Source organism: Mus musculus, chromosome 7, assembly GCF_000001635.26.
Source record: "Mus musculus strain C57BL/6J chromosome 7, GRCm38.p6 C57BL/6J".
NCBI lineage: Eukaryota > Metazoa > Chordata > Mammalia > Rodentia > Muridae > Mus > Mus musculus.
Window position 1 is genome coordinate 100,081,554 of NC_000073.6, and position 17,435 is coordinate 100,098,988.

Consider the following 17,435-nt stretch of genomic DNA (forward strand, 5'->3'; position numbering starts at 1 on the left):
CATTCAGGCTACAGACACCAGTACGACTCCACACCGAGTGGCTCATTTTAGTTTGACTTTGTTAAGGCTCCTGAGAGAAAAATTTGCCCAACATCACCCAGCCAGCAAGGGATGAAGCCAAACCAATACAGAATGCAAGATCAGGGCTAGATTTTCCTCCTAATGAACTGAAAAGTAAGGTTGGCTAAAGCTAAGATTTCCCACAGGACTGAAAAGATGAAGATAGCAAACATTTCAGATCGTGGGTATGTGCTTTTAACAACATAACTGAAAACCAGCCTGTTCCTGGTCAGCATTTGGATAACTGTACTCCTGCCGCCGGGCTGTCAAGTGACAGACCCATCAGACATTCAGTTTAAAGCTCTGCTTCAAAACAGCTTCTTGAATTTAACTCATCGGTAACCTGGCTGAGCACTGCATAGATTGGAGAGAAAGGCCACCACTCAACGTCTGCTTAGCTTTGCAGGCAGCCCAGAATCCAGGTGGCATACACGTTGCACACAGAAATCAGGTTTGCATTCTCCCTTGAAAGATACAACTCCAACTCGCACCAGAGCTCCAATTCAAATTTGGTTTTATTAGAAATCCCACCATAATCAAATTTTTTAAAGACTGGATGGTTGCCTTGTACTTTTCCATTCCCATTTACAAAAATCACTAGAGGCAATGACAAAAATAACCACTGAAAATAGGGAATTCTCCAGAGCTTTCCTGTAAGCTTAAGTCCAGGCATTCCACTCTTTTCCACGTTAGAAAAAACAGTTTTGGAGTACACCAACCTTTACTCAGCTTGATGGACAAGCATCTGCCCTCCAGTTCTCGACAGGAGACCAGGACTCATCTCCCAAGCTGCTGGTCTCCAGGTAGCCCAGGCTTGGTTGCTAAAGCAGATGTGTAAATCCCAAGTCAGCCCCAACCCCAACCTCCAACAGTAGGCAACTGATTACATGACACAAGCCAGCCCTCAGCGGAGGGTTGGAGCAGACATCCCTCATCTCCCCTGGGTTCACACCAGCAGTGGAGTCTGGGTTCCCTCACTACAGCTCAGTGTGCAAAGCCACTGCCACACAACACGGACAGGGCTCACCTCCTGCCCAGCCAGAATGGAAGGTGACTGAAAGTTATAAAAGTCAGCCCCCTGTCCCCTCCTGGGGAGCCTGTGCTGCTGGACAAATGAAGAACTTGACAAAACAGAGGAGCAACATCTGTGTAGAAATGTGTGCTAAGTTCTCCCTTCCTTCCCAGGACAGGAAACTGACATTTCTGGACTCTGTATTTCCTTGAGGTAAGTTATCTGGTGCATAGAAAGCATTCTTATTTTAATCTTTCATCTCGCTGTACAGGTTCCACTCTCTGGGTAATAAGTATAGGAAATCTGGAAGAAAGAAACCACACATGAGTATATGCATACCCTGTGCTAGCAACATGCCAGCTCTGTCATTGGCCACCATGTGACTTTAAGTCATTTCTGGTGAGGCTGGATTCATCAGCACATCTCAGTCTGAGGGAAGTGAGAGGGAGCGGATGAGATGAAAGGACTGGACGATGCACACTGGCCTAGCCTGGAGCTGAGTCACTCACTACATCAACGGAGATCGGGAATTACAGAAGATTTTAGTTTTAGCTTCTCATCTGACTAAGACTTAAAAGATTTACAGAAAACAGATTGTGGGGTCGGGGGACAGAAGTATGGTAGTGTGGAGAGGAAAGTGGAGACGCGGTGAACACATCCAGTAGAACTCATCAAATAAAAACACTGCCTCCCGCTCACAGAACACAGAGACCAGGAGAGGCACATGCGCAGGGCAAGTGTGGCCCAGCAGGTCATTCTTGAATGAATTCTCCTAGGCAGGGCAAAGATTGTGCTTTATATTTATAAACTTATTACAATGTAACAGCTTTTAAAATGTTCTTTTGCCCCGTTTCCAGGTGACTTCCTTTTGGGTGAAGAAAACAGAAGTGGTACACGTGTCCCGTGATGGCAGAGCAGCATCTGATCCAGGCGAGGCAAGGAGCGAGGCAAACTTACACAGTAAGTGACAGTCTATACTTCTTGGTCTTCTCCCTTGACCAGCCCGAGTCCTTTCAGAGGTAGCATTTACTTTTTCTGGAAGAAGCCAGTAATGGACACTTGTCTGTTGGCTTTGCCCAGAGCAGCAGCCCCTTTCTTGGGGCCCTTCCGTTCTTCTCTGGGCTCCCTTTTCACAGCGGCAGCAGGGGGTTTGTGTGCTGAGGCCGGCTTCATCTTAAGCTCCTCCTCACTGTCTGTGCAGGACTCACTCTCATAGACTTTCTCAGTCACTGGAATAGGAAAAAAGGAGAACACGGGTGGCTTGAGTCATCTACCAAACGGTAAGTTGTGCTGCGTCTTTCTTACTGGAAAAGCACATCTAGACTCAGCCAGAAAATATCATACAGTCACATGGCCTCTAGGTGGGGCTGGAAACCCCCACTCCTCCAGTGTCCCATGTCATTAGATGGGCCTTTATCATCTAATTGCCCACATCTGTTTCTTGGGTCCTAGTCTATATCAGCTAACTTCCAGAGCCCTGCATATGAACTGTATCGAAAACACCTACCTCTAAACTCCACACTGTCTGGCTTCCTGAGTCCGTGACCCATACATACACTTACTCATTTCTAATTCTGCCGAAGCACTCTCCCACCATGCACACTTGTAACTCACTCTACCCTGATACCAACCACTGCTCCAATCCAAAGCCATAATTTGCTATTCAACTGCTCAGTTTTTGAAAGCCAATGACTACAGTGAACCCAACATTTACTACAGCCTACATCATGATGAAAACTGGCCCAAACAAACCATTCTAGATGATACATTTGAAAGTTTTAGTGGACAGACAATGATAAAATAAGAAGCAATGTTACCAGCTTTCTTATTCCCCAGGAGCCGTCGGCTTTTCCTGTCTCTGAAATGGGCTTGCAGAGATGCTGCCTGCCAAGAGCATTTCTTACTCCTGCAGAGGACCTGAGCTCAGCCCCAGAACACACATCAAGTCCACAACTGCCTGAAATACCAACTCCAGGGGGGGTCAAATGTCCTCTTGTGATCCATCTCCTTGAGCACCAGGCACACATGTGATACACACACATGTATGAAATATACACATAAAAAACTAAAACTCCCCAAACTCTTCTAAAAGGAAACCTGGAAAAGAACTATGCTAGAGGCCACTCAGCCCCAGCATGCGCAGGCAGAAGCGTGGCTCCAATCATGTTCTCTCAGGTCAGACGGAGAGACTTGCCACGCCCCAGCATCACACACAGAGCTACCTCACTGAGATGAGAACTAAAGCAGCAGCACCCAGTCTTTCCCAGCCATTCTGGGTGCAGCACATAATGCAGCAACAGTGAAGGGAAACATCTCTTCACTAAAACAGTAGCCTCATATGCATAAAAGTGCTCAAAGCATTAAAGCCCAAGGTGAAATTTCCCCATCAAAGAACAGATATTTTCACACCCTTATTCATTGATAATTCCTTCTAATTAAAATGTACTGATTAAACCGTTCCAAAGGCCCAGGCCCAGGGATTCAGCTCTCTGTGTTCTAATGCCTAGGCTGTCCCAATGTGAACATGTACTGGGTCAGCTGGGGACCTCGTGGGAACACTGCTGGATTCTAGCTCCAAGTTCCACACTCAGCAGCAGGTCTGTGGTGGAACCTGAGAACTTGTTTTTAAACACATTCCCAGACACAAACATTGGTGGTCTGGGTGACACTTGATGAACCAATGTCCTCCTCTCCATTAAAATGGGGAGCACACCCACTCTCAGCAGATATGGATGCACTTGGCAGTCTTTGGCAAACAAAGACTTCCCAGTGTTCTCTCTTCACAGTACACCCTGCTGGAGGTTAAGTGGCTACTGCCTCTGCAGCACAGCCTTCACCTACATCCACCTAACACAACAGGGCTGCAAACCACCAAGTATCCCCCCATGGAGGTCTTGGGATTGGTCTTCACTTTCAAGAACTGAGAACCCATGTTGATGTCACAAGCTTTAAAATGTAACTCAGTCTGGAGGACCCGGACTCTCTGGTGATCTAATTAGAAACGCAGCATCTCAGTCAGGTGAGAGGCAAGCACCTGACATATGTATACTTGGAGACTGGTCAGAGAGCCCTGATGAGACCAGCCCAAGTTGTATGGTGAGAACATGCCTACAAAGGAAGAGAGGAAAAGAAAAAGACAAGAAAAATACAGAATTCCAATTTTAGCAAGACTTTCAGGTGCTTCACAGATTAGAGAAATCTGTCAACCCTTTTTCAAAGATACTTGAGACATTCCCACTGAATATCTACAGTCCAGCAAGCATGACCCCAGGACCCACTCCATCCCAACAAGCACTATGTTACATGCATCACACAACTCAATTCATGGGAAAAAACTCTGAGCTGTTATTATTGATGTCAGGAAGCTCTGAAGAGCTGTTTAGAGAAAGGAAATGTCTTCGGAGTTGGTAGTAACCCTGTTACTTCACAAGCTATCTTCTCTAGTCAAATGGCGGCATGTCTAAGCTACCGTATGTCAGCACTGATTACCTTGTAATTGTATTACTTCTTGGTGAAACCACTGGCTGTCTCCTGGCTGACTTCATGTGGTACATTGCTCGGAAAGTTAAAACCCAGCCAGGCCATACCAACCAAAAGTCTCAAGCAGCACACTTAGTGAATCTAAATTAAAAGGGGTGTTCCAATAGCCACAGCTTAGCTACTCCAAACTACAGGACAAAGGAGATTTGAACTTCAAAGCACAGTCTCTCTATGTTCCTTGGCTGCCATTCTAAAAAGCCTGCTGTGTGGACAGCATTCCATTCAGTTTCTTTGCTCTTACAAACCCCTTCCTTGATCAGAAACTCAGCCCAGCCTCATTCAGGGCCCAACACCATAATCCCCGCGTCCCCACTATAAACCCCCAGGAAAACAAAATCTAGCAATGGAAGGAAGGGTGAGCCCCGTGTGGGTCCAGCTGCGCAGTCGAAGCAGAGTGAAGGGAGCACACACAGTCTTTGCTGGTGCCAGAGCCAAGGGTCATTAGGTTGCACTTGGACTAAAAACCTTACAGAAAGGCGCTCTGTGAGCAGTTCCCAGCGCTGCCTTCAAGCCTGTTAGCAGTCTTGTGTGGAGAAAGGCTGAAAAAGAAGCCCATGTTCCATGCCTGCTCAGAACAAAGCAGTAAGTAATTTAGCCACAGAGTCCTGGTAAACCCTTATAACGATACCCTTGACTTTCTTCTTGTAGAGTAAGGATGAGGAAAAAAAAAAAAAATCACTGATGCTTTTGCCTTTTAAATTCAATTTAAAAAATATATCACACCTCAAATAGCTAAACATTCTAAACATTCTAATTATATAAAATACTAAAAAAAAAAAAGCCCATAAACACATCCAGAAGTTGAGAATGCAGATTTTGAGGAGAGGTGCTGCAGAGAGAGGAGCAGCAGCACATGCAGACATGCAGAGAGAACGACGGGCAGGCACAGTGACAAGCCTGCCAGAAGAACAGGAGATGGGAGAACAGCACTGGGTGTGCAGCCAACACAATGTCCCATGAGCGTTAGTGAGCGCCCTGTCAGGGAAAGCTGGTCCTTCAGAGCCAAGCAATCCTTTAAAGATAGAAATTTAAACAAGAAAAGGAAAATCAAAAAAGACAGTGCAACCTGGTGGTTTGGCGGTGGTACACACCTTTAATAGCAACACTTGGGAGGCAGAGGAAGACAGATCTCTGAGTTCGAGGCCACCCTTGTCTACGGAATGAGTTCCAAGACAGCTAGGGCTACATGAGAAACCTTGTCTCAAAAACCAAACTGAAACAACAAAGAGATAGGGCGTTAGAATCTTCTCTAGGAGATCCACCTCGTGCTGGGTGCCGTAAGAAAGGAGAAAGAATTACCCCTGCTCCAGAGCAGAGGGTTACAAACCTAAGCCCCTAACTGCTTCCAGACAGGAGAGCATGGTGTTAGAATCTGAGCGTGCCAACAGGCTTCACCGAAGACCACTGCATGGTGGAGAGAGCCTGAGCGGGCACAAGGAGGAACACACAGAAAGCAGGGAGGTCAGATCATATTCTCCGAAGATGAATGAGACTGGACTCGCCAGGGTCTAATCATCTGCAGGAAGCTTCCTTTCCATTACAGAAATGTTTAACACAGTCAGTATTTAAAAGAATGGTTTTCAGTGTTTGAGACAGTGCTGCTAGCTCATCTGAATCTTTACAAAGGCCCCACCGGAGGCAAATAGATATTTCTCTTCCATTCCACAGACCAAAAAAATCTCCAGCAGAGATGCCACACACTCAGAGCTTTATTTCACAGAGTAGGGCCTACACAAAAGCCCAGTGTTCTGACTCCGCTGCAGTGTTCTTTGTATTCTATAAGTGTGGGCCACGGACCACAAGCAACAGCTTGCATAGGCTAAATCCAGAGCATTCACATCTGGGACAGACTGCTCTGCAGGGGATTCTGGTGCCTCTGATTGAGACATCTGTCTTACCTATGCAGCCTTCTTCATCCACAAAGGTTTTAGATTTCAGTACACGCTTTCGTCTCCTTTTGGTTTCTCCACTTGAACGCTAAAAGGTCCGAGAATAACAATATTAAGTTGATCAGTGAAGCTATAGAGAAAAATAACAAAAGACTTTATGTCTCTCAAAACCACTTCCTAACATGCCATTATGATAAAAGGTAGAGAAAGGAACTCTACACAGCCCTGCTGCACTGCCATAATGCTTTCTGTATGCATTGCCATCTTCCCAATTACAGAAAGAAAAGCAGAATGCTTCAGAAAGATCTGTGTTCTTGGCTAACAGGCAAATAGGTTAAGGACTTTAGTGGAAGAGACAGACAAGGACAGCATACACTGCATGCAGTAGACTGTGTAAGGAACGCTTGGGCAGAGGTGTTCTTAGGGCTCTGAGTATGTGCCCATGAAGAAAACACTTGCCATACTCAGCCTTGGCATACCCAGCTATGTGGGAAGCCACATGTGCCGTTGCTGAGTGGCACTGACTACTGCTGGCCACCACGCATAAGATTGGAAAAACAACCAATGTGTACATATGCAGTAAAGTTTTTTGCAAAGACACTGCCTGGCCCAGGCATGATAATGAGGTTCTGTAAGGTACTGAGAGTATAACCAATCAGATGTGAGACATGCAAATGAGGTATGATAATGAGGTTCTGTAAGGTACTGAGAGAGAGTAACCAATCGGATGTGAGACATGCAAATGAGGTATGATAATGAGGCTCTGTGAGGTACTGAGAGAGAGTAGCCAATCAGATGAGGAACATGCAAATGAGGCATAGTGCATAACCAATCCAGGTGTGAGACACGCCTCTCCTAGGCCTATAAAAGCAGCACCAGTTCTGGGCTCGGGGTCTTTTCGCCTCTACAATCAAGCTCTCCCAATAAACGTGTGCAGAAGGCCAGTCGAGGGTGCGCAAGACAGCTAGTTTAGCCAGAAGCACACATCACCACTGTCACTTTCCTTTTGTCTCCACTATCTCTTTCATCCCATTTCTTTGGCTAAGATATAAAAGCATGAGATTTACAGAAGTCTTAACAGTGTGGATTAAGAAAACTACTACTGGTTACAAAGAAAAGGAGGCTTGTTAGCAGTCTCTTAACATTTCACATCCATACTAACAGACATGGATAAGTCACAGCTAAAGAGCATTCAAAACTGCACGTCACTGTTGTGGGTTTTCTCATCCCTGAAGAACAAATTTGAATCTTTCATAATTTGCCCTGGTGCAGGCAGGGCCTCCTTTTGCATGATTCCAACTGCAGCTGTGTAGCACAGCACCCATATGGTAATGGTCACAAAAACCCAACCAGCTGCCCAGAGCTACCTGTGAGCTACCTCTGCAGCCTTCCTAAGGCTATGCCCTACGCAACGGCTTGCTCCCCTCAGGTGAGAAGAGAGCACGTCCATCTGGCCAAGCTGAGGACACCATGAGATAGAGGCAGCTACAAGTACCGGTGAAGCACAGAGAAAGTAAGTGACACACGATTCAACATGGTGACTGTAGGTTCCTGAGAGAGAAGAGACACACAGGATGGAGCACTCTGGTGGGTTTACCTTGACAGGAGGGGGCTCAGTTTTTGGCATAGGATCAGGAGGTGGAGATACAGGAGGTGGAGATGGTGAGTCTGCTTCATACATCTCAGGGGAGTCTTCGAAGACTGGGAAAATGAAACAGGTTTAATGAAGACAACAAGCTCTAACTGGCACGCTGTCTTCTCCACTCCATCTGTCTTAATACTTGCGGTTATCAAAGGGTATTTTATAACCAGTAATTCATGGTAACCAAGAACTTAACTTTAAGAAACACAATAATTAAGCCGGGCGATGGTGGTGCATGACTTTAATCCCAGCACTTGGGAGGCAGAGGCAGGCAGATTTCTGAGTTTGATGCCAGCCTGGTCTACAGAGTGAGTTCCAGGACAGCCAGGACTACAAAAAAACCCAACCCCCCCCCCCAAAAAAAAAGAAACACATTAATTTTACATAATTACAATTGAGGAATAAAGAATTTCTAAAGGTGACAATACTTTAGAGATGATCTTGGCCAAGTGTTTTATTACAACAAGATCAGAGCATGAAGTCGGTTGAAAGATACCGATCCCTTACCACATGGCAGGAGTTTCACAGCTAAGAGACAGGTCTTACTCCATAATATAGTTGAATAAACAGAGGTTTCAGGAAGATTCCTTCACCTGGCAAAGGCTCAGGACTCATAACAAGATTTAAACCCATCAGTGTGACTCCACAGCCTTCCTAACACAACCATCCATGTTCTTATCACTCACGACCAGAAGGCAGTGGAGACAGCTTGCTCTACTAAATGCACGAAGCAGCGTCTTTGCTGCTGTGATCGGAGGATGACTTACCCCTAGACTGTCTTTGAAAGCTGATCGCCATGAAAGATCTGATTAGTAGTTTCTATGGGAATATTTCTAGTGACTTCACTGATAAGCCTTGCTTTGTTACACAGAGCATGGGCAGGAGAAAAGTTAGGAGAGAAAGAATTCGGTAGAAATGGTATCCACAATGGCACACCATGGGAAGAAATCCCAGTGTTTCTCAATAAGGAAACAGAGGTCTGGGAGAAGACCATCAGAGTGGAGGGGAGGAGCTGCAGCAGACACTGCTTGTCCAGAGCTGAGGTCCTGACCCGGGCCTTGCAGTTACTAGGTGAGTACTCTACACTGAGCTATGTCCTTAACCCTGACCTGCTGCTGAATCACCACAAAGAAATTGCTGGTTGTGGGCTGTGGCAGCTGCTTAGTTTCACCTGTTCCCTGAAGCTCCAGGCTACATTCAAATTCCTTGCACAAATCTTGAAACTGAATTTCTCCTAACTGATTAAGTCAGTGTTAGAAATTATGATAGTGGAGGGTTCGTGACCAAATGACCTAAAGAGGTGAAGCAGCCTAGGAGCCAGAATAAAACAATAAATGAGACACTTCACATAAAATGGGTCCCTAACTTTACAAGCTCAGCAGAGCAAGAGACAGAAAGGAAAGGAAAGCAGGGAGTGCCAGTCTAGCTGTGAAGCCAGCTTCATGAAGCCAGTGCACGATGGGAGCCTAAGCAAGAGGCATGTCATACACCAGGACCAAGAACTCAAGGTTCTGAAGTAATGGCTAACTAGACAACTGAACCTCTGGTCGGAGGAAAGTCTAGGCAGCAAGGAAGGCAAAGAAAAGGAGTTTTGAGTGCTTAGTGACAAAGCAGGGTGCTTTTGTTCAGTACTTTCACTCAGTTCCTCAACCACATGACCTAGAAAAGGAAACAATTCCGATGGCTCCCCTTGGGCCCCTACTAGCACTGCATGTAACTGTTTACTTATGGCTCACCTCAAAGAGGCAGGGATGCCATAGCTGTCCTGGCACTAATGCAGAGCAGCAGTAACTGCGTTTGCTTTAAATCAAGAAGAATAAGCACTTCCTGAATATAATTGGGGTGAGGAATATTCAGGTCAAGGGAAGACTGCAGACACTGCCTCCTTTCCACTTGCCCCCTCCCAAAGAATCATAAAATAATAAAATGTCAAAATCCCATGGAAGAGAAGAGAACAGAGATATAAAAGAGATTTCAACACATCTGGAGAGATGGAAGGCAGATGGAAGAACGCTGACAACTAAAGTCAGTTCAGTGATTCAGATGGTAGGGATTATCATTATAAACTGTTTTATCTGACTTTAAAAATTGTGTATATGTAGACTGTGTTTAAACTTAAATATTTTAAGGAAGGATAAACAACCAACATTTTCTACTTTATAAACATTAACCACTCATTCTCGTAATAACTCCACAAATCATTATTTGTCTCGTATAACTGAGGTCCAAAGACATTTTTTTAAAAACTTGCCCATATTCAGTCTTTACCATTAAGCCAAGCCTTCTGACTTAACACACTTTTACTGACGTAAATATAACACATGCTTTCAGAGTGTATCTGAAATAGATTTGTAGTCAATGATGAGAAACATTCACGTGGCAAAGCATCAGCTCAGGAAAGCAGCTTGTTGGAAAACTAGCTTCAGCTAACCAGCAATGTAACCAACCACTTGTTTGTCAAGAGTCCTCTGGCAGAGACTAGAAATTCCAGTTCCTGGAAAGCAATCACCGCTTCCTAGGACTCAATACATATTTTTACAATACCTATCATTACCTAAAAAAACAATATTCATGTGTCATGTGCATAATATTCTCCACAAACAACCTTCAAGGACTGAAACATTAGCAAGTACCTAACACAGCTATAAAAACTATTTCTTCTTAGCAACACAGAGACTAGTGGTATTTCTTTCTGGGCCTGGCATACTTCTTTTAAATATGTAGAACTACTAAAGGTGCTTATGACCTTCCAGGGTGAAGGAGAGGCTTTGTGGAGGTGTGAAAAGCTACTCAGTGCCAAGCACTGTCCTAACGTTTCTGATGAACGTGTTGTCTTCACGTGCACAGAGCTGGAGTTTGCAGTGACAGGGTAACTTTGGAGGAGTGAACAGGAAATGAAGTCTCTGCTCACATCAGAAAACACAGCAAGCAGTGCGGGAAGACTTAAGCCCAGGACTCTGGAGCTCCAGCCATCACTGCAGGCCTGTGGCGCATCTGCTAATACCTAGCCTGAGATGGCAGACCAAGCTATTATAATCAGTGGAACACAAATAAAAAGTTAGAGATCGTATAAAGGTTCAAAACAAAACCCCGATGGCTTTTCAGACAGAAGTTTTAGAATAAAATGATTTAGTCAGATGCCAAACTGATCTCTGGCAGAGGAAAGAACCTAGGGCCTCGGCTCTGTCTTCTGCTGTCAGGCGCTGCTCACCGACATCCCACTTCTTTACGCTCTTTCCCCACTAATAGCCTGTGGGTATTATTATTTTGTGGGCTACAATCAACCACAGGAACTCAATTCCGAGCTGGCACTTTCCATAACACTAGACTATGCAGTCTTTCTACTAGTTCTGTGAGTGGAAGAAGTGTATACACATGTTCACGAGTGTGCAGGTGTACATGTAATTCTACAACATGCACACAAACAACCAAAGGAACACCAGCCTTAAAGAGAAAAAAAAGCTCTTAGTATGTGCAACAGAATTCACACTTTGTTTCATACATTTTCACAAGTTACCAAATGATCACTATTCTGATCAAAAGACTGAAGTAGATTTCAATGAAAAATGTTCTTTCATTGCTACAACTACTGTAATCCACAGTAAGTGACATTTTAGGTCCTTGTGCATGAACCAAAAAATGATCCCCCTAACAAAAATTCTTAGCAATGCTTACCTTCATCTTCACTGCTATCAGACTGAGGAAGCTTGATTCTTCTTCTCTTTTTCTTCAGGTGTTCGGTTTCCTTTGCCTCCTCATCCGACAAGTCTACTCGCTTGCCCCTGCTGCTGTCCGGAATATGTTAAGCCCATTACACAGATCACATGTTTAAGTATGTGCATGCTCCTATGCAGCTTCTTTTAGAGCTCACAGTCTTAACTCCAGAGGGTAGAGATTTAACTCCTTTTTGTTTGTTTGACACACAGTTGCTTTTTGTCTTTTTGTTTTTTTTCTGACACAAGCTTTCTGTGTAGCCCTGGCTGGCCTCCAACTCAGAATTCTACCTGCCTCTCTCTGCCTTGAGCGCTGAGATTAAAGGGCTGACACAGGGTTCTATGTAGTGCTGGCTGTCCTGGAACTCAATATATAGACCAAACTAGTCTCAAACGCACAGAAATCTTCTGCCTCTGCCTCCTAAATGGTTGACCACCACACCCAGTGAGAAGATTGGTTTTTTGGAGATATATGCTGTTATAACAACTATAGGGTGGCCAGAATAAAAGGTATCCCCAGTTCTCCATAGGCTAGTTTATCTAGAGTTTTCTAGATGCCCACCCCCAACCCCTGCTAACTGGCCTTTTACTCTTTTAACACACAAATAATAAGCAGCTAAGCAATCATAATGCAAAGACCAGGAAAGAAATACTGTTCTCAAGAAGCTCTGGCAGGCACAAGTCTATAATATCAACAGAGGATCCTAAGACTAAGGCCAACCTGGGCCTCACAGTGAAACCTTGGTACAAAAAATGAACATGCTCTGGCCAACTGCACTAGCTATTATACAACAGGATAACATCTAATGGACAAATAACTTTGTGGGACAGGACTGTTAAAAGCTAAGTAGATATTCAACAGGTAGGAAGGGAAGACAACTATCCTAAAGTGAAAGAACAACGTGAACAAAGGCACAGACAAGTCCATAAAGTCATTCTAATGATGTAATAAAAACCTAGACTGTCTTGACATTATTCAGCCTCTGTCTGCTTTCTCCATTACAGCATTCACTTAATAAATAATTAAGGGCTTATTGTGTGTTTCAGACATATAGACATGTAAACCAGGGTCTTTTTATCATTGAGTACCTGTCTTATTTCATTTTGAACATCTTTTTTTTTTCCTACTTTAGCTAGGGAAAAACTAAAACAAACCCAACGTAAGCCAAAAGAAATAAACATATTAGCAGAAAGCAATGAAATAGAAAAGAAAGAAAAATTTAAAAACCTAAAGTTGTTCTGTGAAAGAGAGAAGATTAATAAGCCTTTTACAAAAGAGGGAAAATGTACTTCCAAGTAAGAATAGAGAATAAAGGAATCTGTAGTCTTAACTATATAGTCTATAAATACTCCAAAACCAAGACTACATTATGAACAACTTTAATAAGCTCAGGCACTTGGAGGAAATAAATTCCTTTAAAAGCACAATTTATGTAAACCAATCCAAAAAGAACTAGAAAATTTGAATAACACTATTCAAAGAAGCTTTCACACACAAAAATTAAAATTCTTCCTATAAAGAAAATCCAGGCAGATTCACTGGTAGATTTTATCATATTTAAATGTATTAGAAATTATCTTTACATAGGGTCAGAGATGGCTCAGCAGACCAAGGTGCTTATTGCCAAATCTAATGAACTAAGTTCTACCCCAGGGCCCAATTTGGTGAAAATAGAAACTGACTCCCACAGGTGTGCCCTCTGTGCATGGTATGTACACATACCACCCCCCCACACACAGACAATAAACATAAAAATATAAAATAAAATTCACAAAGTCCTTTGGAAATTGGGTAACTTCTCTTAATTTATGAAGTTAACCCAAGTTTGATACTAAAGCTAGCCAATTACCAGGAAAGAAAACAGATGATATAAAATATAGACATTTGAGGATACAGATATCCTCAGAAATATAGAAACAACCCCCTCCTTCTAAAGTTATATCAACTGATCTAGCAGTGTGTAAAATAAATAAACATGACCAGGGAGCTAATCCCAAGAATGCAAGGCTGGTTTAACATTTTCATGTCAATCACTATAATCCACCATCTTAGCAGAAAAAGTGTACAAGTCACCTCAATAAAAGCAGGAAGAGCATTTTAAATGTAAAAGCAATGAATAAAACCTCAGCAAACCTGGAATAGGACAGCGTCCTCAGCCGGGTAAAGAACACCCACTGAAACCTACACTTGACTGGCTGTTTAATGGTGGAATACTGAGTGCATGCCTGGTAAAAGCGTCTAACAGTCAGGGTTATGATCATGGCTGGGGACATTTTAATCCACATATACCATGTGTTCCCAGGAGGTAGGACCCACTGGACAGAGCCTTACCCCTCTGAAATGTCACTACTTTGTTGCTCCAACTTTACCACAAAAGTTGTTTCTTTGTGGGCCTATCAGTGCTGACAGTGTCCTTTAGAGTTTCTTTCAACAGACTAATTCCTACCAGCTATGAGGTAGTGTCTCAAACTCCTGGATCCATTTTTAACAGCTTGTGTGCTTTTTATTTTCTTTTCTAATTACATTTTACCACTTGAAAAATAAACTCATTGATATAAAAAGAAAACAAAGAACTTCTTCTCTTAACCTGGACTGGAAACAGTAACTTCTCACTGGGTAATGTGATGTGAAACACACATGCGCACGCATACACAGAGGCACACTTACACAGTGTCTACACATTTAAACTGAAGTCTGGAGGCAAAGGCAATCAATTTGCTCCAATGAGGACAAAATATAGCCTTGGATCCTAAATCACCCTAACCAGCTGCCCCTTGGTCCTAACTCACTAGATGAGCTGTGGGCTTCTGTCTTCATTCTCCTGGATGGTTACATCCCTAAAGCAGTAAGGAGGATTTAATGCCGAGCTGAGAAGTGCCTGTTGCAGAAAGCCCAAGCAGACCATCTCACCTCCACAAGACCTTCCTCCCTCCCTCCGTCCCGGGACAGCATTTCCCACCACCTTTTCTCCTTCTGCTGCACCTTCCCAGGCTCGGACTTTCTGCTGGATTTCTTCTGAGCTGGGGGAGCTGCCAGCTTTGGTTCAGTGACAGACACTGGAGGTTGCTCCACTGTTTTTTCTTCCTTTACTGCTTGTTCTGAATCCAAATTGACTTTAAGTTTATCTACAAATAAAGTATAACAGATGATATATAACCCATCATACAATATTAATCCATCATTCTGTGACAGTCCACTATGTGCCAGGTTAGGAGCAAGGGATAAAAAACAGTCCCTGTCCTAAAGGAGAGCACAGTTGATTAAGAAAACATCTGCAATCTTCACTTCTGCTCCCCACTAACCTCTCATTATATCACAGCTCTAAAGGACAGCAAACAAAGGCCTAAACTAAAAATACCAAATTCAGCTTTGGGGCTTTACATTTTAAAAAATTATATCTACTTCTTTAGTGTAGTATGTATGCTGGGTGTGTGAACGCCATGGTACATGTATAAAGCTTAGAGGCTATGTTCTCTTCCAATACCATGCAAATCCCAGGAATCAAACTTGGGTCATCAGGCATGGCAGCCCCTAAATTAAGATGTTAATTTCAAACAGAGCTGCAAATGGTCATGGTGTTCAAGAATACAGCTTAAAAATAGGTGACAGCTAAATTCGCAGCAACTTTTCTATTCTATTTCTTTTCTATTCCACCTTTAAAATATTACTTATTTTGTTTGTATGGGTATTTTATGTTTATTATCTGTGCACCACATGCATGCCTGGTGCCTGTGGAGGCCAGAAGAGCATTGGATCCCCTGGGACTGCAGTTACAGATGGTTGTGAGCCACCATGTGAGTGCTGGGAATTGAACCCAGGACTTTAGAGAAGCAGCCAGTGTTTTTAACTATTGAGCCCTGTATTCTCTCTCCAAGCCCTGTATTCTACCTTTGAATGCCTAGATGCTCCTATCTCACTACCACCTTCTATGATAAACCTGAATTAATTTAAATCCTGCTTCCCTCTGGGCAAGTCCAAAAAGTATTCTTCCTCTTTTGAGAACTGGAACAATATTCACAAAACTACTATCAGGCACAGACACTGAGTTACCCAAGGTCTCACTGAGAGGAAAAATAAGCTCTGGATATGAGCCTCAGTCAGTTCAACTTCTGGTCTGGGTCCCCACACTAAGCTGAGACAACAAACACACCTAAGCAGCCATGTAGGACAGGAAGGACCCAGCCAACAAAAAGAATACAGCAATGCATAATCTAGCCTCGTGCATACCCAGTGATAGCTTTTTATAGGCAAAGCCACAACATACAGTTAGAAAGCTATATACAGCAAGTGGTTCTTCAAAAAACAGTTTGGGTTACCTGTTATGAAACTGCTTAATCCATCTCCTATGTGGAAACCCACCTATCTCAGTCTTGGCTGATGTATGTGCAGGTTAGTACAATAGTTGTGAAAAGCACAACTATTCTTTGATAGTATAGATAATGGGTCAGAATGTAAGATATATTCATATTTTTGAGGGTTTGTATGGGAAACCTAAATGGTAGACTTCACTAGCCCAGTAGTGCTATCATTGCTTCAATTTTCAATTCTGTGATTCTTATCTGTGATCTTCAAACTTTCCCACTAAAACATCCCAAATTGACTAGGAAAATGAATATTTTGCAAGCAACAGAATTTCATTCTTTTAAAGGCTAAGTAAACTATCATTGTCTGCATCTATCTATGGGGGAAGATTTTTTTTGTTCTATTTTCTGTTCTATCACCAATAGTAACAAGCACATAGTAAGTATTCAATTAACGTTTTGTAATTTGACTTATTTTTTTACTATTAGCAAATATTCACATATCTTACATATTTTAAAAACAACAAGCAAAAAATTCTTTACTTTGGACTACAGCAGTTCAGCAGTTGCAAGCATGTTCTAACTACCCTTGCCACCATCCACAGCAGGCAGCTCACAATGGCCTGTAATTCCAGCTCCAGAGGATCCCACATCTTCTTCTGGTTTCCATGGTAAACTGCACTCATGTAAACATATCCCCACAGATATACACACATACAAATAATCAAAAACAGTTTTAAATAATTAAAATTGTTCGCTGAATCTTAAGATTACAAACACATGACACAACGACAAAAGCATCAACAGTATGGACTGGATACATGTCCCAGTACCAGGCATGCAGGCTAATGACAGTGTGACGTGTTCACAGCAGCAGCAACCTCCTATGCACCGTTCCGGCACTGATATCAAAGCATGCTTCTGGATACCGTCCGAGTACCTCACTTTCTACTCTCACAATGGAAAACATTCCGAAAGCCTCCACAGCAAATAAAACCCCATCACCCCAGTCCTCCTCATGTACTGACTGATCACCATGGCAGAGCAGAACTCACATGAATTTTGCTTGGATAGGCAACAGTGTGGTAAGTGCCCTATGGTTCCTACATTCTTCCTGGTATTCTGCCACATACCCCCCAGGGGATGAATACTTGATATGAGAAGTATAAAAATAATGCAGCTATTGGCTCTTTCTATTAAGGAAGAATTCTTATTTAAATAAAAGATCTTTTCTCAAAAAAAAAAAAAAAAAAGATGCATTTAAATGGCCTAACCAT

At 43.1% G+C, this 17,435-nt stretch overlaps 1 protein-coding gene across 7 annotated transcripts in view; it reads right to left on the reverse strand.

Annotated features, from left to right (window-relative positions):
• Window positions 1-556: 556 nt before the first annotated feature.
• Pold3 (polymerase (DNA-directed), delta 3, accessory subunit) overlaps window positions 557-17,435 on the reverse strand; it is a 39,393-nt gene continuing 22,514 nt past the window's right edge. For 3 of the 7 annotated variants that reach the window (XM_030242944.1, XM_006508150.4, XM_030242945.1), the window contains 5 exons: window positions 14,820-14,982; window positions 11,819-11,931; window positions 8,099-8,202; window positions 6,511-6,589; window positions 558-2,301 (listed from right to left, as the gene is read on the reverse strand). In XM_030242944.1, coding sequence (XP_030098804.1) covers window positions 2,099-2,301; window positions 6,511-6,589; window positions 8,099-8,202; window positions 11,819-11,931; window positions 14,820-14,982 — 662 coding nt within the window. In that variant the 3' untranslated portion in view covers window positions 558-2,098. Of the gene's footprint in view, window positions 2,302-6,510; window positions 6,590-8,098; window positions 8,203-11,818; window positions 11,932-14,819; window positions 14,983-17,435 lie in introns of all 7 variants that reach the window. The other 4 variants (XM_030242943.1, XM_030242946.1, NM_001368380.1 and 1 more) reach the window with 3 other exon arrangements.